The sequence below is a fragment of the Petaurus breviceps genome, unplaced genomic scaffold (assembly GCF_028583685.1).
Source record: "Petaurus breviceps papuanus isolate PSGF00001 unplaced genomic scaffold, PetGlider_PUasm1.0 90601, whole genome shotgun sequence".
Lineage (NCBI taxonomy): Eukaryota > Metazoa > Chordata > Mammalia > Diprotodontia > Petauridae > Petaurus > Petaurus breviceps.
The window spans coordinates 4,043,868-4,066,005 of NW_027187282.1; the positions used below are offsets into that span (position 1 = coordinate 4,043,868).

The window sequence follows — 22,138 nt, forward strand, 5'->3', positions numbered from 1 at the left end:
ACCTACTGGTGGGATGCATCTCACTCTTGGTAAATAACCTGCCTGTGTCTGTTTGCATCCCATGATGGTTTCTTCATGTAGTGCTATCCATTTCTGGAGACTCTGGTGGGACTACTACTGCTCAGACTCTCAGAACGGCAGCCTCCAGAACTTCCCAGAAGTGTGCATAAAACACAATTTCACCAATTCAGGAGCTTCTAGAAACAAGGAAGATCAGATCTAGTTGCAGGCCAGAGATTTGGTACTCTAAATCAAGAAAACTAGAAACAGGGCAGTGTTTTGTGGTTCCACATTATCTGTCTTTTCTCTTATGTCTGCGGAAACTTTCTATTTCAGCAATAAGGGCTCTTGTATTTCTAGGTGAATACCTGGGTAGCATTAAGACTTTTCTGAAGTCTTACTGAACCTGGTGCCCCTTCATCTTACTTTCCACAGGCATATAAGCAAGAGCTGTGTCTGTTTGATTACCATTCTGTTGTTTATGTCTACTGTAGTCTTTTTTTAATCTTATTTCTTGAATAATATTTTATTTTTCCCAATTATGTGTAAAAAAAGTTTTAAACATTTTTTTTGGCAAGGTAATTAGGGTTAAGTGACTTGCCCAAGGTCACACAGCTAGTAAGTGTGTCAAGTATCTGAGGCCAGATTTGAACTCAGGTCCTCCTGACTCCAGGGACTGTGTTCTATTCACTGTGCCACCTAGCTGCCCCTTAACATTCTTTTTTTTTCTTTTAATATTAACGCACACTTTATTGTATTAAAACCAGGCAATGGTCTGACAATAAAAAGGCTGCTTATGGAATACTGTTATGTTAAACTTTAATTACAGAGGATAGGAAATCCTTACAACGAATATTTTCCCCAAAAGTTTTAATGGAAACAATTCTTTTCTCTGACTTGACAGCTGCTGCTTTAAAATGTGGATTTACACAAATACTGAATTAAAAAAAAACCCCTCAGGACACAATAAATTGATTTTATTTAAGTTTGTATCCACATTGCAGCAGCTAGTGGTCCAAGACAGTGAATCAGAAAAGGCAGTGATTTGCCAGGGAGTTCTGCCAGCCAAATTCTGGGATCTGCAATGCACCCAGGTTTTTCCCCTTTCGATCTTTGTTGAAGAGCTTGAAAGGGGGAAGTGCTAAAACCTAAATCTGTATCAAATTCAAATTGAAGGTTTTGTTCCCGCCATTGAATTCCAAAGCTGTTATTAAAGCTATGGCAACGAGCAACCAAGTGAGTGCAATGCTTGTCAAATCACATTTCTCCTATTTTCATGGATAAGTCCAATGTTTTCAACTGGAGTGTGTGCTTAGGGAATCTTCAGGCAGCCCTTCCTTTTAACTACTAAAACCTTTGCTAAATTGGCAGATCTGAGCAATCCTGGGAAATTACTGTTCTTCTCACTGTATCAAAAGCTGAGCTAAAAACACTGCCTGCTGCCAGCACCCTCGCATGGCAGGGCTGGTGGAGGGGGTGATCCAGGTTTGCAAACAGTTTAGATATTCATTTCCCAGGCTGGTGATGATTAAATGTAGTTCCAAAAATGAGAAGTAAAGGGAGTCAGGGATTTCTTCCAACCCTACCTGGGTTGGCTACTGGCCAGAAGCAAGGAAGTATCACTGAAATGGGGAGACTGATTTTAGGAAGGAGGGAAGAGCAGTACCCCATGATGAAGGTGGGGAAAGAAAAGACACTGAAAGAACCCTGAATCCCTCACCAAAGGCCCATGTAAGAGAGGGTGGATGAGTGGGTGGGAGAGGGATACAATCTATGCATTGGCCAAAGGTTGTGGGGAAGTAAAATGGCTTGCTGGGGCACCATTTAAAATGGAAAGAATTTAATAATAAAAATAAAGACACCAGCATTGTCAGCCTTTATTAGAGTCAGCACAAAGGGAGGGGTGACAGGTTAGCACACACCCTCAATAGTAGTCCATTAAGCTTCCTGTGTCATACTGGAAGTTAAAACCTTTGTATCTACTTTAATAAATGGCTCAGTGCTGGAATGCTATTGCAAAGGGGTAGGGTGGTGGAATCCTTGGCCATATAAGCAGCAAGGTGATTGTGTGATATATTTTTTTCACAGTTGAGTTAGATGTGCCACACTGGTTATGACAGTAATAAATTTAAATAGACTTTCTTGATACCAGAAGTTCAGCTAAGTGGACAGTGGTTACATATGACAAGATTATTTGTTATAGCACAACTTATATTTCAAATGAAAAAATTAGTATCATTTACAGTATCTTAAGACAAATTGCCTTTGAATAGGAACATCCTTTCCAGTACTTCGAGGTCTACAAGATGCATCTAGAAAATTTACTACTGTGGAAAATGAAGACAGCTTAAAACTGAATAAAGGGGGAAGATTTTTTTTTTGATTAATTGCTGTAACATTGTCCTTCAGGAGGCTGAGGAAGCTTCATATTTTCTTTAGACATAAATAGATGTCGAAGCTCTTGCAGAATCACTTTGATGCTATATGAATTTTGCCATTTTGCTAGCACGGATATGACTCTTGGGTCCACCACTCCATTAGAACTATTTACTCCATTCATATTAATTTTTGTTACAAATTTTACAAATGGGGGGAGCTTCTGGATATTTAGGTCCACACTCTATTTTAAGGCTGTATATTTGGTTTTCATAAAATGTTCTTGGAGGCCCAATAATCATTCCTGTCCATCTTGTAAGTGTCATATCTGTATCATCTTCAAGACCCCAGCTAACTGTCCCATCTCCTACTCCTTTCTGGCCTTCTTCAAGTTCTTCCAACAGTCGGAAATTTTGAGGGACTTTCACTCCTGAGCCCGTGGTCGCCGCCATCTTGTGTTGCTGCCACTTGGAGTCTGCCCTTTCTTCTCTGTCCGCCCCTCCCTCTTCCCTTCCCCTTAACATTCTTTTTAAAAATTTTGAGTTCCAAATTCTATCCTTCTTTCCCTTTCTTCCTCCTCCCTGAAATGGTAAGCAATTTGGTACAGGTTATACATGTGCAATGGTGTAAAACATTTCCATATTAGTCATGCTGTGGAATAAAACACAGACAAAAAAACCCACCCCAAACCATGAGAAAAATAAAGTGAAGAAAAGTATACTTTGATCTGCATTCATATTCCATCAGTGGGGAAGATGGTGGAGTAGGACGGAAGACTTTGGGCTCTCCAAATTTCCTCCACAAAAAAGGATGGAACATTGCCTCAAAGTAATTGTAGAACTGCAGAAATAAACAAAAGTTGGGGTAAAGCAATCGTCTCCCTAAGACAACCTGAAAAGATACCAGGGAAGACAACCTCCAGAGGAGGAGATTGAGCCCAGTGAAATGCAAACACCTCTAGGTCAACTCTTCAGAATCACCAAACAAGAAGACCAGAGAGCAGCTGGATCAAGGAGGCAACCTCAGCCACAGGAACTGTCACCTCAGGGACATGCTGGGATCCCATGGCTGAGGAGGAGAAGATTGAGGAACCTTCCACTGTGGAGGGACAACCAAGCACAGCTGTGCTGACCTGACTGTCCTAGGCTGTGGCTATGGGAGAGAAAAAGCAAGGATACACCTGGTGAATGCAGTAGAAGGGTGGGGAACCCACTGCCTATGGGCATTTGAAGAAGAGCAGAGTCCCTTTGAAAATCAATCAAGAGAGGGGGTGGCTAGGTGACACAGTGAATAGAGCACTGACCCTGGAGTCAGGAGGACCTGAGTTCAAATCCAGTCTCAGACACTTAACACCCACTAGCCGTGTGACCTTAGGCAAGTCACTTAACCCCAAGTGCCCTGCATTCCCCCCTCCAAAAAGAAAAAAAAATCAAGAGAGATGGAGGAAAAATAGGGGGGAAAAAGAACAGAAATTCAAGAAAATCAAGAAAATTATGAAAAGAAAGTCAACCAACTGGAGAAAGAGAATAAAAAACTTAGGGAATAACATAATTCCTTGAAAACTAGGATTGGGCAAGGGGAAGCTAATGATATTATAAGACACCAAGAAATAAAACAAAAACAAAAGAATGAAAAATAGAAGAGAATGTGAAATATTTTATCAGAACAACTGATCAAGGAGAAACAATATAAGATTAGTTGGGCTACCTGAAAGTAGTGATCAAAAAAAAAAATCTTGATACAATATTACAAGAAATTATTAAGGAAAATTGTTTTGAAGTTCTAGTACAAGAAAGTAAAGCTGAAATAGGAAAAAAAAATCCATTGTTCATCACCTGGAAGGAATCCCAAGAGGAAGACTTACAGGAATATCATAGCCACGTTTCAAAGCTCCCAGGTTAAGGAGAAAATATTGAAAGCAACAAAGGAAAAAAAAACAATTTAAATATTGTGGAGCTACAATCAGGATTACACAAGAATTAGCAGTTCTACATTGAAAGAATGTAGGTCTTGGAATACTATATTTCATAGTGCAAAAAAGCTGGGGTTATGACCAAGGGTAATTTATCCAGCAAACTATAATCCTGAATGGAAAAAAAAAAACAAAGCACAAAAAAATGGATATTTAATGAATTGAGAGACTTTCAGGTATTTGTGACAAATAGAGCAGAACTTAATGGAAAATCTGACATATAAGATCCAGAAGAAATAGGAGGTAAACATTAAAGACCACTTATAAGGGACTCAATAAGGTCAAACTGTTTACTTCTTTTATGCAAAAATGTTAGCAATACTCATAACTGTCATTATTATTTGAGTAGTTTGAAAGAAAGGCTTGGACTAAGCTGTGTAAGCTGGGGTGATTCTAAAAAATCAAACTCTATAGGGAGAGATATAAAAGTGTAATTATCTCATACGAATGAGGCATAAAAGGAAGAAGTAATACAGAAGAAGCAAGTGGGTGTGGAGGGCTGGGAGTGCGGAAACCTTACTTTCATCAGAAATAGGTTAAAGAGGGATTAACAGCGCCCACCTCCCCTACCCCTGGCCTCCCTCCAGCCCAAGGTCTTCCCGCACTTCTCCTGCGTCTTCCTCTGCCCCCATACCCAGTTACCCGCCCCACACCCCAGTATATGCCCCGCCCCCTTCCCCAGCATATGCCCCGCAGTGCGGCCGCCCCTCTCTCCTGTTGCGCCATGTGACTGTGGGGCTGCCGCAGCGTTTCCCACTATGACCTGGAAAACAGCAGGAAGCGGAAAGCCCCCGAGGCTCCCTGGGGCTCGGAGCCGGACCCAGGTCCTGCAGTTTGGCTGCGATCATTCACTAAACAAAAGGAAAAGGCTCTCTGGTAAAGAGGTCCTTGGTCTACCACCTGAAAGGCAGGGAAGTCAGGCTGCAGAATGATTAGTTAAAATTTGTTAAAGACATTTCTGCATTGCTCGTATTTCTCCTTCCTTCTGCTCCCCTCCCTCCCAATGAAAAATAAGAAAAAAGAGGAAATAACACACACACACACACACACACACACACATATGACTAAGTTTAGAAAGAAGAGGGTGAAGGGAGAGTATAAGGGAGGGACTCTTAGAGGGGTGGATAGATTAAGGAATAGGAGGGCAAGGTAGCAGTAGAAGTTATTGTTATTGTTTGTCCTTCATTCTCAAAGAGGACCACCACATCAGGAAGGTGATGTCATGACTTGCAGGAGAACTGAATTTAAGTGAGGGAGGGCTGTGCAAAGTCACCAGCCTCACTGGAGCCATCTGGATCCAGTAGACAGATATAGATCAGGATGCCCAGAGATGGCCCTGGCTGCATGGAGGAAGTTGGCCTTTTTAAGCTAAGGTCTTTCCCAGGTCTCAATTTGTCTGAGGCAACACCCATTCAGTAAACACGGCTAGGTAAGAAAGGAGGCAAAAAATGGCCTCTTTTACCTAAGGTCTCCCCCCCCCCCCAAAGCAGGTAGAAGTAAATTGGAGGAGGGATAGGGTAAATAGGGTGATAAAGATGAGGAAAAATAGGATAGAGGGAAATACACAAGTAATTATAACTTTGAGTGAATTATAACTTGAATGAAGATTTGCCCATGAAACAGGAAATATTTAGCAGAATGGATTAAAATTTGAATTCAGCAATATGTTGCTTTCAAGAAATACAATAAAAATAAGAGATACACACAGAGTTAAAATAAAGGGCTGGAGTAGTAATCATGATCTTAGACAAAGTTAAGGCTAAAATAGATTTAATTAAAAGAGAAAAACAGTATTATTCAGTATTATTTAGGTCTCATTTCTCAAATACATGAAGAAATTTGTCAAATTTATAAGAATATGAGTCATACCTCAATTGATAAATGGTCAAGGGATATGAAGTCAGTTTTTCCATGAAGAACGCAAAATTATATGAAAAAATGCTCTAAATTATTGACTAAAGAAATGCAAATTAAAACAACTTTGAGATATTATCTTACACCTAACAGGTTGGCTAGAATGACAGATGCCCTTCAATTGGGGAATGGTTGAACAAGCTGTGTGTACAGAATTGTGATGGAATACTATTGTGATATAAGAAACGATGAGTTAGTTGATTTAGAAAATCATGGAAAGACTTAGACTTATGGAGGAAGATGCTATCCACCTCTAAATACAAATATGCAATGTTGTGTGTGTGTGTTCGAATTTAATTGTAGCCCTCTTTAGGGTGGGGGAGAGAGGAGGGAGGGGGAAAAAAAAGTAAAAAGTGCACAGTAGAGAACAAAAGAAAACCTAGAAGGAAGCACAGAAAATCTGGGTAGCTTTGAAAACAATATGTAGCACTTATTATGTAGGTTTTCTTGAATTGGAAATCTGTTTGATATTGAATCCTCTCTTATGTTCTGCTGTGTAGATGGAAAGGTATTTTTTTTTCCTTTCCTCATTTTGTATTTGTTTGAAATGAATAAAAGAAAAAAAGATTCCATCAGTTCTTTCTCTGGATATGGATAGTATTTTTCATCATAAGATCCTTCAGAATTGTCATGGATCTTTGTATTGCTGAGAATAGCTTAGTCATTCCCAGTTGATCACCATGTTGGCTAGAGAGCAGTGCTGATTGGTAGAGATCTGCCGGGCCACCAACTCAGAGATGACCTCCAGTTGGACAGAGAGGGGACCTTGTCTTGGGCATCAGTATAAGATGCTTTACTAGAACCTCTAAGAAGGGGTTGATGTTTATTTTGCTTCAACATACTGATTAGTAAAATTTCGTTGCACGCATTGAAAAGTTTAATTGCTGTTTCCATCCTGCTAGTGGGTGGAATGTATTTAGAAATTTTCCAAGGAATCCTTGTCAACCTGACTGGCTGCCATTTCCGGGACTAAGGCCATTCTTTTGGTTAACAGAAAACAGTAACAGAACAAGGATGAAGCAACTCTGCTTTTCTCTGTGGTTAACTATTACCCCCAACCCATCCTCTCCTTGGCTTTGATTCTTTTCTTTTCTCAAGTATAGCTTAGAAACTCCTTCATGGCTTCAATGCATTCATTCCATCAATCAATTTACCAGAGCCAAGTGCCAAGTGCACCTTTTCTGCAGCTTAGTCTGGAGAGAGTTGGCTGTGGGCAGGGGTCGGATGCCTTGCCCAGGGTTACAGAGCCACTGGTTGTCAGAGGCAGAACTTGAACCCAGGTCTTGCTGGCTCCAGGACAGCTCTACCAGACCATGCTGCTTTTTTGCTACACAGCCTATTTTTGTAAAACACGACTGTTTTCCCTTGTTGCCAGTGTTCTTTGCCATGTCCTCTGTGCCCATGTGACGAGAACGTTCCTTTCTCATTTCTACCATAGAATGCCTGTGTTTAAGGTTCAGTTCAGGGACTGATCCCCCACTTAATACTCTCATTCTCTTCAAATTAACCTGACCTTATCTGCACTGATCCTGCCAATGGCCCTCATGTCCCCAGTGCCTTGCTTCATGTTGGCTAGCTTGTTTAGGCTGGCCCCACAGGGACAGGGTCTAAATCTTGCCTCTGCCACTGCCTGGGGTGCTTGGGCCAAGTCAAACCTCTGTCCAACATCAGAACAAGGGAGCTGGCCCAGCCAGGCTCGGGACTTCCAGGTCTCCATCTTCCATCCCTCTTCCTACCTCCCAAAGAGTTCCTTTTGCCACCTGATTGCAACTGTGCCTGTGGGCAGCACCACATATGCAGTAAGTAGGGTTAGCGAACCTGTGTGCCCAGGATGCGTTACCCAGGAAAGGGGTATGCCGCCCATCGCCAGAGAGGCAGAGTACTTGTCTCCAAAGATCCCCAGTAAGATCTATCTGAATGAACACTTTGACAACCATGATCTGACCTGGGCCAAACTGTGTTCCTCCCCAGGACTGGAACATAACCCCCAGCTAGTCTTCCCTTTAAAGGGGGGCGGGAGGCAGGTAAAGGTGGAATTAAAGGAGGAAATGACAAAATTGCTAGTTACAAAACACTTGGTGTGGTCTTAGGCAGCAACTCCCTTCTGTTCTCTGGGCCTCAGCTTTCCACCATATAAAATAAAGGAATGGGACTCATTGATCTGAAGGGCCCAGTCAGCTCTGACACTGAGGTTATGATTTAAAGCTCTGCAAACGACTCCACCTCCACCCCACAGCCCCCAAACTTCTTGTCTCTCCCAACACATAAAGAGACTGGAATGGCAGAGAGAGGTGGAACCATGGCAGACACAGACTTTATTGTTAAAAATCGGTGAAAAACCATACAGGCATAAAAGAGAAGACAGCTCAGAGAGAGAAAGGTCACCACAGCCTTGTGGTGGGCAGGGAGAAGAATAATGTTCCCTCCTTTGGATCAGACAAGAGCCCCTTGGGATGAAAAGGAACATGATTCTGCTCCCTGCCTCCATTCTATGCAGGTCTGGCTTCTGCCCTCCTTAGAAGCCAGAGGGCCTGAGGCCCAGAGACCATCTCCCTGACGTTACCTTGCCTTGCCTCAACCAAGCCTTGGTCAGAGGGCAAAGAGGGAAGAGTTAAAGTTTTCTGGGAGGATGGAGAACCAGCCTGCCTCTCCCTTATATATGAGAATGTTTACCTTACTATTTCAAGATTATTCCATGATTTTCTGTATGGGCAATCCAGATCACAATCCCAGGAGACAATCATTATGACTATTAAGTATCCTCACAAATCTAACATTTAGTCTGTCTTAGGTCTTGTGACCTCTTGACTACCTATCCCAGCACTCTCAGATAAAAAGCCGAAAACTAACGATTTTCCCAGCCTCATCTCATACAGGCTACAGGAATTCCCAAGAAGGTTCCTAGGCTGTAACTGTCCCATAAGCATCTGCAAATGTTCCAGTTAAAACGGGAACTTTGAGTGGGCTTCTCAAGGGAATAGGGAGGCAACTATAATGCATCCCCATGGGCAGCTAAATGTTGCCCAATAGAGCAAAAGCAAAACAACATTTCTGAGCCCAGGGAAACCCTGACTGGGACACTCTCTGCTCCCTGCACAACCCCCCCCCCCCCCATCACAATGAGCCTCATAACTGTCCCACTCCTTCCAGGCCACTGTTTCATTGATTTGCACCAGAGACCATAGAAAAAGTTTTGGCACATGTTAAGAGGGACTGCTGCTTTATCTAGAAAAACAGAAGAGAGGAAACTCCCAGTGGGGAGTCTACAAAAGGACAATCCAAGGTAAAACCTATGGCCTGAAAAGCATAAAACCAAAGCCTTTACCATCACTTTCTAGTTGATTGTCCTCTCCCACTCCCAACATACATTCCCCCATACACTGGCCAGGGTGACACTGATGTCTGGAAGGGAATCAGCCCATTCCTGGTTCCGCATGCACATAGTTCACCTCTTTACCCAAGGTGCTAAATGTCCTGAGCTGCCACCAGGGGAGTGGGACTTGGGGGAGGTAGGGGGCGCTCTCAGCTCTTGAGGCAGGAGCATGGAGCTTTCCTGGCAAAGTATGAAAGGAGCAGGTCATCCTGGCAGAATGGCATGGGGTGGGGGAGCTTTTGACAGGACAGGAGACTCCCCAGCAAGCAGCTCAGGGCCAGGGAGCTCCCAGGCTACCTCAGGAGTTGGAAGTGGTTGTGGAGCAATTCGGCCTGTGCCTTCAGACTCTGGAACTCATCCTGGATAAAGTCTGTCAGGGCTTTTCGCATCTCCACCTGAGAGAAGAGACAGAGATGTGGAGCTGAGGTGCCCTGGGGCCCTTCCTTACCTAGTGCTATTTTCTGGGGGAAGATGGAGGCAGTAGAGGAATAGGAAGAGGAAGAGCTTCCAGAAAGTAGGAGGAAGGGAAGGGACAGGGCAACATGCAAAGCTTCTCACACATATGATCTCATTTGGTTGGGTAGCATGCCTGTGTATGCATGGCTCTGGGGCCATTCCGCTGATGGTCAGGGTCTCTAGATGTCTTGACCATGGCTGGGAAAGGGGGCATGGAGACCCAGACAGCTGGACTGGCAGGAGAGCCCCACCTCCTCTCCCCTGGAGCTCATAGTCGGATCCCAGACAAGATTAAAAGCATTTTTTTTGCTTCTCTCCCTCCAGACCCTTGTCCTTCTCAAGGAATATCCCAGGGGTCCCCTGGAGGATGTCCAACTCTCTCAAACCCAACTTCACTCTCCAGCTAACTCACTGCTGACTTATTCTCAGCTCGGAGATGTTCAAGAACAGGCAGGGCACTGAATGGCTTTCCAATGAGCACGGTGATTTTCTGGAAGGGTGAGGGAGAGGATGTCACAGGGGTGTCAACAGAGCCAAAGAACCACCCAAATCCTGCCCCAGAGGGACCCACCTCCCCACCCAAAGGCCTAGAAGCTAAGGCTGAGGAAAGGCTAGTATGAGCCTAGGAATCAGGAGATCTGGGTTTGGGTTCTAGTTCTGGTTTTGCCACTGTGTGTGACGTTGGGCAGGTCCCCTTCCCCAAACTGGGCCTCAGTTTATTCATCTGTAAAATGAGGGGGTTAGACTAGGCCTAAGGGCCCACCTCTCCCAACCACCAGTGTCCCAATATTAGCCTTAAGAGCCTGTCTACCCTAACACTGTCACTGCTAGGAAATCCTTTGGTATAGACATCCAAAGTCACTCATACTGGAGCCAATGTCATGTTCCTAGTGCTAAAACTCTGCCTGGAGACGCAGCATGGTGTTGGGAAGAGAGCACTGGATAGGACAGCCTGGGCTCCACCAGAGAGATCTCAGAGGTTCCATGAACTTGGGTGGGAAAAAATGACACCTTCCTTTTCACTAACCTTGGGTTTTCTTTGAAACCTTATGCATCGTTGTGTATTTAAACCCATAGATTCTGAGGAGTCTATAAGCTCCACTAGATAATAATAATAATAATAATTATACTAATAGCTAACATTTCTATAGTGCCTACTATGAGTCAGGCTTAATGACAATAAAAAGCTAACATTCATATTGTGCCTACTATGTGCTAGGCACTTTATAATTTTTATCTCATTTAACCCTCGTGACACCAGAAGGTAGGTGCTATTATCATCTCCATTTTACATATGAGGAAACTGAGGCAGACAGCAGTGAAGTGGCTTGCCCAGGGTCACACAGCTAGTCAGCATTTCAGGCTGGATTTGAACTCAAGTCTTCCTGACTCCAAGCCCGAAATGCTGAGCACTGTGGTGCACCCTAGTTGGCCAAGAGTCCATTATGTAAAATAGGTTAAGAACCCTGTTTTGCTCCCCCTACACTGAAAATAACTCCATTCAGACACCAACGTTCCCATCCCAGTTCTCTGCCTTCAGAGGATCTCTACATAGAAGACCACCTTTTAAAACACCATTAGAATAGCAGCTTGGTGGGCAGAGCAGCCTTAGAATAAGGAAAAGCTCAGCAACACAGTAGGTGTGTAACCCTGGACAAGTTACCTCACCTCAGTGCCTTCAACACTTTAAGTTACAAAGAAGTTGCTGGATTGGTGGAGGGAGTTTCCACACCAAGAATTCCCTAAAGGTCCAGACCAAAGTGAGGATAGGGATGGAAGAATCATTTTCATAAGAAATCGAGTCTAACCTCATTTGACAGAGCAGAAAACAGCCACATAAGGGGCTTCCCAAGACACCTTCCTGTCCCCTTTCCCTCCACACAAAGAAGTCAGGAATAGAATTGCCCTGTGGTGGCCAAGCCTGGGGGAGGCAGGGGGAGAAAGAGAACCAGAGATTGGCTGGCTCCCACTCACCTGTCCAAATCTGGGGAAATAGGGTGGAGTGTTGGGAAGCACGTCACTCATTCCTACACAACAAGTGTGGAGGCCAATGGAAAATAAGGCAAATGGTCAAAGAGGAGGGAAGGGAGGGATTCTAGACACCTCCAACTCCACCCCCATTCCCTCCCAGTTCTTTGACCCCAAGATACCAAGGGAGAGCCCTATTCTCCCTGTCTCCCACTACCTTCTGAATATCACTATACCAGGATGCTTACCACCAGGCTCCCTTCCCAGAAAGCTCACCAATGTGCCAAAGTGGAAGGATGATGGGGTTGAGGTGGCACTCAGCGATCAGGCGGCCTATTCCTGCCAGGAAAGAATGGAGTGGGTAGAATATAGGCCATACCCCAAAAAACCCAACAGAAGGAGCCAACCTCTGAGCCATTCCTAATGCCCACTGAACTAGAAAGGTCTGGGGAAGTTAGAAGGGAGAAATGTGGGGCTAGTTGAAATGGCTGAGGTTTGCTCCCCTGACCCTAGCAGTCTGGGTCACCCCAAAACTCACCCCACTTAAAACGAAGAAATTCCTGGCTCATGTTCACTTTTCCTGAAGAGAGAGAAGGAGGTGAGTAGCTCAAGGAGGCCTCCCCTCATATGAGGCCCAATGAGGCCTGCCAGAGGCATTTAGGGGGAGAGGAGTGGGGTGGGATAGGACAGGATAGGGACTTCAGTTCTTTTCCCCTACCCCAAGGGGAATTGACCCTGCCAACCCCTCCTCCTGCTGGCTGCTCCATACCCATTATTAGCTTCCTTTCCCACCTCCCCTCCCCCCACCCTCACCAACCTTCAGGGAAGATGTGGACCCAGTCCCCATTGTTGAGTTTCTCCAGGATAAAGTCCATCCCTTTCTGGTAGACGCCATCCCCTAGCAGAGAAAAGCCATCCCTGTCCCCAGCCCCTTACCATCAAGTTATAGTTGGGGTAAGGGAAGGAGAAGGGATGTCACAGGGAGAAGAGACTGGCCCAGCTTTGCTCTTGGCAACACACATTCTGGAAGAGGTGGGACTTCTCTTAGTGAGTGTCTACTCTCTGCTTAGGGTTGGGGGCTTGTTTGGGGAGCAAGGTAGGATGTGAGTACTGACCAACACCTCTTTCTTCTCCTTTAACCCAAGGGGAAGCTCAGAGAAAGTGGCCCCAGTTACAGCAGCATCTTCTCTATAATGTACCCTAGGATTAGGCTATACTCTTCCCCTTGAGGGAACATTGGCCTGTTAGTTTGAGGGGTGGGGGTGAAGGGTGTCAAGGTGGCTCCCAGGCTGCAGGGTGGGGGCTCACCTCGGCACACAGGGACACACTTTCCCAAGCTGAAGAAATGAGAATGCAGCTCCTTGGTGAAACAGATATCTGCAGCTGCTGGGGTCCTGTAGGGAGAAGGTGGATGATGCTTTCTGCACAAGCCTGAAGACTCTAACTACCTCCCCACACCTCTCAACTCCCATAATGCTGCTGGTAGCAGGGAAATTCTGGGGGAGAGGTCATACCTCCATCTGCTACACCCTTAAGAAAAACAGATACCTTCAAAATCTGCCTGGGATGGGAGATGGGAACTAAGGGCTGTCCCCAGTTTAGGGGCCCATTCCTTCTACTTACCACCTCATCAGCCTCAGGTTCCAGATGTGTCGGAGTTTCAGAATCCCTGGGGGAAGACAGAAGTTAGCTAGCTGGGGAAGGCACTCAGGCCTCCTTCACCCCCACCACTGTGCCCGTGTTTAATATCCCTGAGGGCCCACCAAGTTCTCTCAGCAGCCCTAGCCTTCTAACACTCACCAGCTCAAAGCTATACTGGGCAACTTGCCATATTCAAAAGCCAACTCATCTTCCTTCCACAACTGCTTTATTTTCTCCTAACCTTTCCATTTCGTTCTCCCTATCGCCCAACCTGGAAATTACCTAGTCATTTCTGACTCTCTATTTCCAACCTCCAAGTTCTACACCTCCAGGACAGCTCTTAAATTAGGGTCCTCTCTTCTCACACCATCTAGTCCAGGAATCTCCCAATCTTCTTGTGTTAGCTACTGCCTCTCTAATCTATTTTGCACAAACAGGACTCTGATTACATGCCTCCACTGCTCAAAAACCCTTAATAGCTCCCCATGGTCTACCAGAAAAACATCAAAGGACTCAGCCAGATATTTAAGGTTCTCCACAATCTCTCACCTCCTCTTGTAACTTCATCTCCTAGTCCTACTCTATAGACACCCTCAGCTCCAGCAATCTGGCCTTACAAACGTACCAGGCCCATTCCTGCTGTTGCCTTTGCTCACCCATATCCCGGCCCAGGATTCTTTCTTCCTACACTGATGTAAATCCTACTCAACCATGGAGCCTAAAGTTGTAAGTCCTACTCAATCATGGAGCTTAAAGTTCTACCTTCTCTGATCATCTCAATGACAATCTCTCTCTGGCTGATAAGATGGTATCACTGAAGGAGTTTGGAATTTCTGGACCAGGGCTTAATGTGCACGAATGATAGGCTCTTGCCCAGTGAGAATGCGCATGTAATGAAGGCCACTATAATACATTTTTGCTTGGAGATCTACAGATACAGCTGAGATGACTTCAAAGTAAAAATGGGGACAGAAGAAAACTTCCCATATATACCTGCTAAGTACAGAGAATATAATCCTCTCAGAATACTACAGGGGGTCGGGGCAGCCAGGTAGCACAGTGAATAAGAGCACCGGCTCCAGTGTTGAGAAGACCTGGAGATCGAATCCCGGGCTCAGACACTTAGCACCCACCCAGAAACACCTGGCCGTGTTACCTTGAGCAAGTTACTTAACCCCAATTGCGTAGGGGCGGCCAGGTGGCTCAGCAAGTAAGAGCACCGGCTCCAGTGTTGGGATGACCTGGATCAAATCCGGGCTTAGATACTCAGCACCACACCCAGAAATAACTGGCCGTGTAACCTTGAGCAAGTTACTTAACCCTGATTGTTTTAAAAAAAAAAAAAAGAATACTACAGGGGTATGATATAGGAAGAATAACAATGGGAAGGCTTAGTAATTCAGAGGCAATATTCAAGAATGAAATTCCACCTCAGACACAGTATTAGACAAAATGAGATCTTAACACAAGGGGATAAATTCAACCTCAGAGAGATGCCTAAGACTTTGCAGGATGTGACTCATCATGTTTTATGCAAAACTAGATAAGATAAAGTGGGAGGGAGGGGTGGATTCATATACCAATATGAAATACCCATGAAAAGAAACCCACAAAGTGGAAAGGTGAAACCAGGTGGAAAACATCTGGGTGAGAAGCAATGAAATCTCCTGATCAGATGACGTCTGTGCTCAGTTCTGGGTGGTCAGCTGTGGCAGGCACATTTTAAGGAGGGCGACCAGGGCTCATGCCACATGAGGATTATTTGAAGGCACTGGGGATGTTTAGCCTGAAGAAGAAAGATGGGGGGAGGAGGGGCATGATGGACGACGGGGACAGATGGGGACATATGATGGTTGTCTTCAAGCTGCCCTATGGAAAAGGGATTAGACTTGAGTGTTTTGCTCCTAGGAAGCAGAACCAGGAGCAATGAGTGCAAACTGTGTGTGTGGGGGGGAGGGGGGGAGAGGGTAGGGAGTTAGGTCTGGTGTAAGGTATAACTGTCAGTGTTGTCCACCAGTGGAATGGACTGATTAAGAAAAGGTGAGTTTTTCCTCACTGGAGGCCTTCAAGGAGAGTCTGGATATCCACTTGATAAGAGATTTCATCAGACATTCTTAGTCAAGATATCGGTTAGACTTGGTGGCTTCTGAAGTTCCTTGCACCTCTCAGAACTGGTGACTGCTATCTAAATCTGGACCCACTGAGGCCCCAGGTACATAACAGGTGGTTGTTCCCCAAGCAGAACAAAGTGCCCCTCAGTGGAGGCCTAGCCTGGGCATGTTTAGAAAATTCTTGTTCAGTTGCCAGTTGGCCTAGATGGCCCCTGAGGGCCCTTCCAACTCTGTGACATCTAATTTTCTGTTTCTTCTCAAGGACTATGGCACCTACTGTCTCTATCCCTGTTAGCATCCTGGTACCAAGAGAAGGCAGGTCTATACAACCTTCTCATGTCCAGCAACCAGCTCAGAGCCTCATCGACTGACGGTCACCAAAGCAATTCAAACAAAATTTATCAGGTACCCACAAAGGACAAAGCACTGGAGACAAGCTTTATGATAATGATAACACAATACCTGCCAGAAATTTGGGGAAGGGACCAGAGTACTATCTGGTTCATCCAATATTCTGGTCATAGAGGGTATTACCAAACAAAGATGACTCATTTTCATAGAATCAAAATGTAACCAAGAGAATGCTGGAAACTAGATTGAATGGCCTCTTTCTCTGATGAATCCAGAACCAAGCTCGAAGGGTCCTGCAAGGTTGTGGAGCCATCATCAATTGGGATGGGAAAGCCCTTGGGGTTCTTTGAGTCTTCTAGTGGGGAATCTGGATAAACAAAGTTTCTGGGAATGCTCTGGCATTAACCTAAGAGATAGCAAGCATTTTCCATACTAGTCATATGCCCAGGTGATTTCTGACTCTGTACGGATGCCAACACTGATTCACTGATGGTATTCCAACAGAATAATCATTCCTTTCATTTATATGGGACCTTTTCCTTGCCCAAGAGCTCTCATGGCTGTTATCTTAATAGTCCTGGGAGGGAGACTAGGCAGGCCTCAATATCCCTGTGTGACATATGAGGAAGCTAGGGCACCATAAGCCTGATTGGACTACTGGTCCAATCACATTCTAAGTCAATGGTAAAGTTTAGATGAGAACCCAGGTCTCCTCCATCAAAATCTAGGGACTGCCCAGAAACTACCCTGAATAAGTTGTCCTTACCCCAAAATACCAAAGGAGAAGCAACTCATCCTAAGAACTCATTAGTACCAGGCAGAGGGCAATCACTCTCCATCCCCAAGATTTTCAAAACCAGACATGCTACCTCCTCGCTTTGGACAACTTTCATTTCATTCAACAAACATCTATTCTGTGGAAGGCCTTGTGCTCAGCTATGGTGGGATGAGAGCAAAGCCTTCTGGGAGCTTAGAGTCTAGTACAGGAGAATTAAAAAGCATGCACAGAAGAACAGTACAAAGCATTCCAAAGGCAGACCATATAACTAGGATGGCCACAGGTGGGGGTGAGGCCTAAGGCTCTTTTGTTCCCTCAAAGGCTCCTGCCTAACTCCCAAATGCCAGTGTCCTTGGCTGTATGCACTGGAGAGCCATCCCCCTTCCTCTACCACTGGAGCCCAAGCTTTCCAAAATTTGTACCCCAGAGGTGTGGGTCATCCATGCAGGACTGGTGATTGGAGACAGTGATTAGCGGTGTGCCAGGGTCTCGATTCTCGATCAGTTCATACAGCACCTCCTTGTTGTGCACATTAAGTTGGTTCATGTACTCTATTTGGAGAGAAGACAAAGCTGGTACCATATTGGAGCTACTGCTAACTTTCTATGTATGTGTGTATGTATATGTGTATATACATACATGTATACATATATACATATATATGTGCACACACACAGAGTCAACCCCCAATGTTTTCTCTCTTCATTCAGTCTACTGGTTCCTCCTTGAAATTGTATTGTCTCTAGGGAAGTAGATTTCCCTTCCCAGCTAATTGGCTCAAACCCCTAGGCAAGATACTGCTGCTTTCCCTAGTCTCCTTTCAAGAATCAGCTCTCAGAGCAAACCATACTCAAGCCAGGACTAATCCAGGATGGATTGTCAACCATGCTCATGGATGCAGATAAAGAAAGGATCGCCAATTACAGAGTCCCCTTCCAAGGTTTAGTTCATCCCTTTTTCTTACTCTATCCCTTAGGAAAGTCCTTCTGGCCCTGGCCCTGGCCTTGGTCCAAGCACACTCACTGGTCCAGAAGCAGCTGTAGGTACCCACAAGACCCATGACCACACTGCTGGCCAAAGTCCAAGACAGAGGAGGCACCAAGGGGAAAGGCCATTTCACATTCAGAGGCATCTTCCCATGTTCAATGTAGAATTGGTTTCAGCTGGCTGATCAAGGTTCTGTCATCAGAGAATAAGGAAGAATGGGAAAGGAATTCTTGAGCTTGGCCTTGGACAAGTACTCAGCAGATGACCATGGGGGGCCCTAACTTGAATAGAGCCTACCTAATGTGAGGTAACCAACCACAGCTTTGACTAAGGGCATTGAAATTTAGAGTGTTGACAGTAGTCACATTTCTTTAATGAAGCCTTAGCACCTAGTTAGCAAGAATAATTAGTGAAATGGGTTTATAGGTAGCTTGTGGGTAGGAAATGGTTATTTACCTCTGCCTTCAGATCTGGGTTTTTGTCAGTAGAAGGATTTAGATGGGTCTCCAGGCTAGCATTCTTCCCCTTAAGAGAACTAACCCAAGGCAGAGAGGGAATGTGATTGGGCCAAGGTATCTCTCTACAAGTTAGGCCTTTTCAGAGAGTTTAGCTAAGTAGTTGCTAATTAATTAACTAAGGTAAACACTTCCCCTCCATCACTGGAGGCCAACATGGTGTTTTCAGGTCTCCTCATCTTCTGAATCTCCCAAAGGCCGGGGCTGACCTCCCTCCTCCTCTCCCTCCCTGGACTGGCTCCACACCTGGCTTCCCCCCAGTAGAGGGCAAATGCCTACAGGTCAGAGCTTGTCATTTCAGTCTCTGCGTGGATGCCCCACCCGGGCCTCCTGATGGGCACCCTACCTGGCCAGTGGGCACGGGCTACTGGGGCGCAAGGGCTTCCTCCGCCATTTTCACCACGAACCTCACGACCGCCCTGGCAAGGAGCACGGAAGGGGGAGAGCGTCGGTCCGGTCCCGGCTCCCCCTTTTTCCGGGACCGTTGCTCGCTCCCGCCTCCCCCTTTTTCCGGGACCGTTGCTCGCTCCCGCCTCATCCCCAAACCCCCACACCAATCGGGAGGCGCGGCTCGAACGTGGGCCTCTGGTCCTGCCCTCCGCTGGCTCTCCCGCACGTCGCCACTTCCCCAGGCTCAGGCCAGTGCACAAGATGGGGAAACCGAGGCCCCTCCAGTTGTTACGCAAGGCAGTGACGCCCAAGGTCACGTCACAAACGGGGCTGGGGAGGGCGGCAGCGGGAAAGAATGCCCGCCTGGCTGGCGGGGACCCGTTTCCGCAGGCCACTTACCGTCTCGGCTGGCTCGGGGCGCTCAGACCTCCGCAGCATTGACCGAAAGGCCGTCGCCGCAGCTGACACACGGCCCGCGTCTCTGGTCACTTTCGCTCGGGCTGGCTGCCGTAAAGCAGCGCGGGCTTAACCGCCGCCGCGCATGCGTGTCGTAAAGGGAGGCCTATCTCTACAGGCAACTGGCTGGCTTTGGCCGCCCGGGTCCTGGGCCTTTCAGGCACCTGCCCCATAGAAGGTGTAATTTTAGCTGTGCCTAGGAAGAACATTCCAGGCAGGGGCAAGGGCAGCCACAGAAAAAGCCCAGGATCTTTCACTCATAAGGAACAGCAATAAAGCCAGTGACACCGAATCACAGAATACGGGGGACAGGCGTGGGGGGGGGGGCATTGAGGGAAGACTGAATGACGATCAGAGTATCCTCTGATTCTCGAAGAGCCACTGCAGTTTTTGAGGGAGTATCAATATGTATGTTGAAGTCCCCTAATATGGGCAGGAGCTGGAAAGGAAAGAAAGATTGTGAGCTAAACACTGAATTCATTGAGGAAGGAAAGGGGAGGGTCCTGGAGTTCTGCAGACCATGTATTTGTTGTTCTCAAATACAAAGGAATGAATGTTCAAATAATGCAAGACTATTCTGCATCTGCTAGAAGAAATAGGAGGGAATGAAATAATGTGTTCCAAAGAACAGCAGAGCTCCAGATGCAGGCCAGGGTGACCCATCCTGACCTATCCATACAGAACAAAAGATGGATGCTCAATAATAAGGAAAAGTTTGAAACATTTTTCTTTGTCCATGGAATGCCCCAAACAGAAATGTGGTAGGAGTGAATAAATGCAGATAGAAACAGCAACAATGTGACAGCAGAGATAGCAGTAAGAAAGAGAGAGGAGTGCAGATGAAAATCTAGTGGAGGTAACAGTGAAGAGGACAGGGAGCATTATGGACAGAATCTGGAGACATCTTGCTTCCTCTGTGGATATGGGAGTGTACATGAAGGGGTGAGGGAGAGCAGATCAGAGAGGAGTGATGCACCAGGGTCAAATCAAGGGCTGGCACTGAGGGGAAAACGACCTTTATGCCTAGTGGGAAAGGAGGGGAAGATTGAAAATGGGAGAAAAGAAAGAAGGCCTTACTTTGGAGGTGGGAGTGGGTTCCATTGATGAATGCAGTTATAGGTAAAGGGAGATTACAACTTTATACTGGAAGAGGTTTTGGTGCCTGAAAAGGAGTTTTGGTGCCTGAAAAGTCTGTTTGTCCTGGAGGCAAGGGTTGGAATTCCTGGGGGCAAATTTTACCTAGAGGAGTGGGAGAGCTGGGACCCATGGGGGAGATTTTCAGGCAAAAAAAAGGTCTTTGAAAGAGAGCTCAATATGGGTGTGACCAGGTGGAAGGGGTAGGGCTGGACCAAGGGGCAGTGTGTCCTCTCTGACCCTTGAAGTAATTGACATTGTTCTGAGTAATTGACATTGTTTCTGAGGGAAAAGGGATATTCATGGGATATACTCTATAAGGCAGTAGCAGAAAGCACCTAGAGGGTAGGACCTAGAATGGACTCATTGGAAGTTTTGATTGCATGAAGAATCCAGAGAAAAGAGAAATATGATCATAGAGGTCAGGAATTAGAGAATGATAGTCCAGAAAAAGCAGAAATAGAAGATTGATAATGAAGGAGTGAAAGAAATCCTTCTTAGAAAGGGGCTCAGAAATGAAAAACCTAATGAGCATTAGCTCAAGAGGAGAAGAAGAATGGGGAATCTACTTATCTGAAAGGAAAAAAGAGGATGAAGAAATATATAGCCAGATTAAAGCAGGAAAGAAAAATAAACTAATAAAACCCTAAAGGAAAGGGGTAATAAATGAGAAGAGTGCATCAGGGGTGTTTGGGAGAAAATCAGTAGGAACAGGGCCCCCTTAGAATATTAACGTAAAGTAACTAAAAGAACATAATACTGTGTTTATAGCAGAAGAGGTGAAAAAAAAATACCTTGGGGGGGCATTCTACAGATCAATGAAAGAAAATAAAAATCCTATCATAACTTTAAATGAGAATGGATTAAACAAGCCAATAAAATGAAAAAGAGTGACAGATTGGATAAGAAAACAAAACCCTACAATCTGTGGCTTTCATGTAACATTTAAAAAACAAAGACATATACAAAATAAAACTAAGGGGATGAATTTTTTTTTTTTTTTGCTTTTTGGAGGGAGGAAGCCGGGGAATTTGGGTTAGGTGACTTGCCCAAGGTCATATGGCTAGTAAGTGTTAAGTGTCTGAGGCTAGATTTGAACTCAGGTCTTCCTGACTCAAGTCAGATTTATCCTGGGGATGCAAAGATGATTTAATATTTGGAAAACAATCAAAATAATTAATCATTAAAAACCAAAATATCCAAAGATCAATCAGGACTCCTTGGAAGACATAACAACAGAAATAATCCTGTTCAAATTTGGCCTCAGATACTTGCTATCTGTATGACTTTAGGCAAGTCATTTAACCTCTGTTTGCCTCTGTTTCCTCATCTGTAAAATGGGGACAATAACAGCACCTACCTCCTGGGGTTGTTGTAAAGCTCTTAGAACAATGGCTGACACTTGGTAAGCACTATATAAAGTGGATAAGAGTGCCAGACCTGAGGGCAGGAAGACTCCTCTTCATGAGTTCCATTGTGGCCTCTGATGCTTACTAACTTTGTGACCCTAGGCAAGTCACTTAACCTTATTTGCCCCAGTTCCTCATCCCTAAAATGAACTGGAGAAGCAAATGGCAAACCAGCCCAGTATCTTTGCGAAGAAAACTGCAAGTGGGGTCATTCAGAATCAGACATGACTTCAAAAAAAAGATGATGATGACAGATGGCAAGGCTCGATTGGGTTCTGCTTAGTTGGAGTGAATCACAGACCCATTT

At 45.3% G+C, this 22,138-nt stretch overlaps 1 protein-coding gene and 1 pseudogene across 5 annotated transcripts; both read right to left on the reverse strand.

The window, feature by feature from the left end:
• Positions 1 to 2,117: 2,117 nt before the first annotated feature.
• On the reverse strand, positions 2,118 to 2,917 carry LOC138142679 (ubiquitin-conjugating enzyme E2 variant 1 pseudogene; annotated as a pseudogene).
• Positions 2,918 to 8,550: 5,633 nt separating this feature from the next.
• Positions 8,551 to 19,385, reverse strand: TAFAZZIN (tafazzin, phospholipid-lysophospholipid transacylase). Of its 5 annotated transcripts, XM_069063781.1 has the most exons (12): positions 19,232 to 19,385; positions 18,789 to 18,861; positions 17,964 to 18,119; positions 17,363 to 17,491; positions 13,683 to 13,728; positions 13,368 to 13,453; positions 12,877 to 12,957; positions 12,598 to 12,639; positions 12,336 to 12,398; positions 12,066 to 12,118; positions 10,504 to 10,581; positions 8,551 to 10,030 (listed from the first exon to the last, which is right to left on the reverse strand). In XM_069063781.1, the coding sequence occupies exons 3-12, from the start codon at positions 18,070 to 18,072 to the stop codon at positions 9,929 to 9,931; spliced, it is 789 nt and encodes a 262-aa protein (XP_068919882.1). In that variant the 5' UTR covers positions 18,073 to 18,119; positions 18,789 to 18,861; positions 19,232 to 19,385; the 3' UTR covers positions 8,551 to 9,928. The 5 variants fall into 5 exon arrangements, with proteins under 5 accessions (XP_068919882.1, XP_068919885.1, XP_068919883.1 ...); XM_069063784.1 differs by lacking the exon at positions 12,877 to 12,957; XM_069063782.1 differs by lacking the exon at positions 18,789 to 18,861 and having other exon boundaries at positions 19,232 to 19,380.
• Positions 19,386 to 22,138: the final 2,753 nt, after the last annotated feature.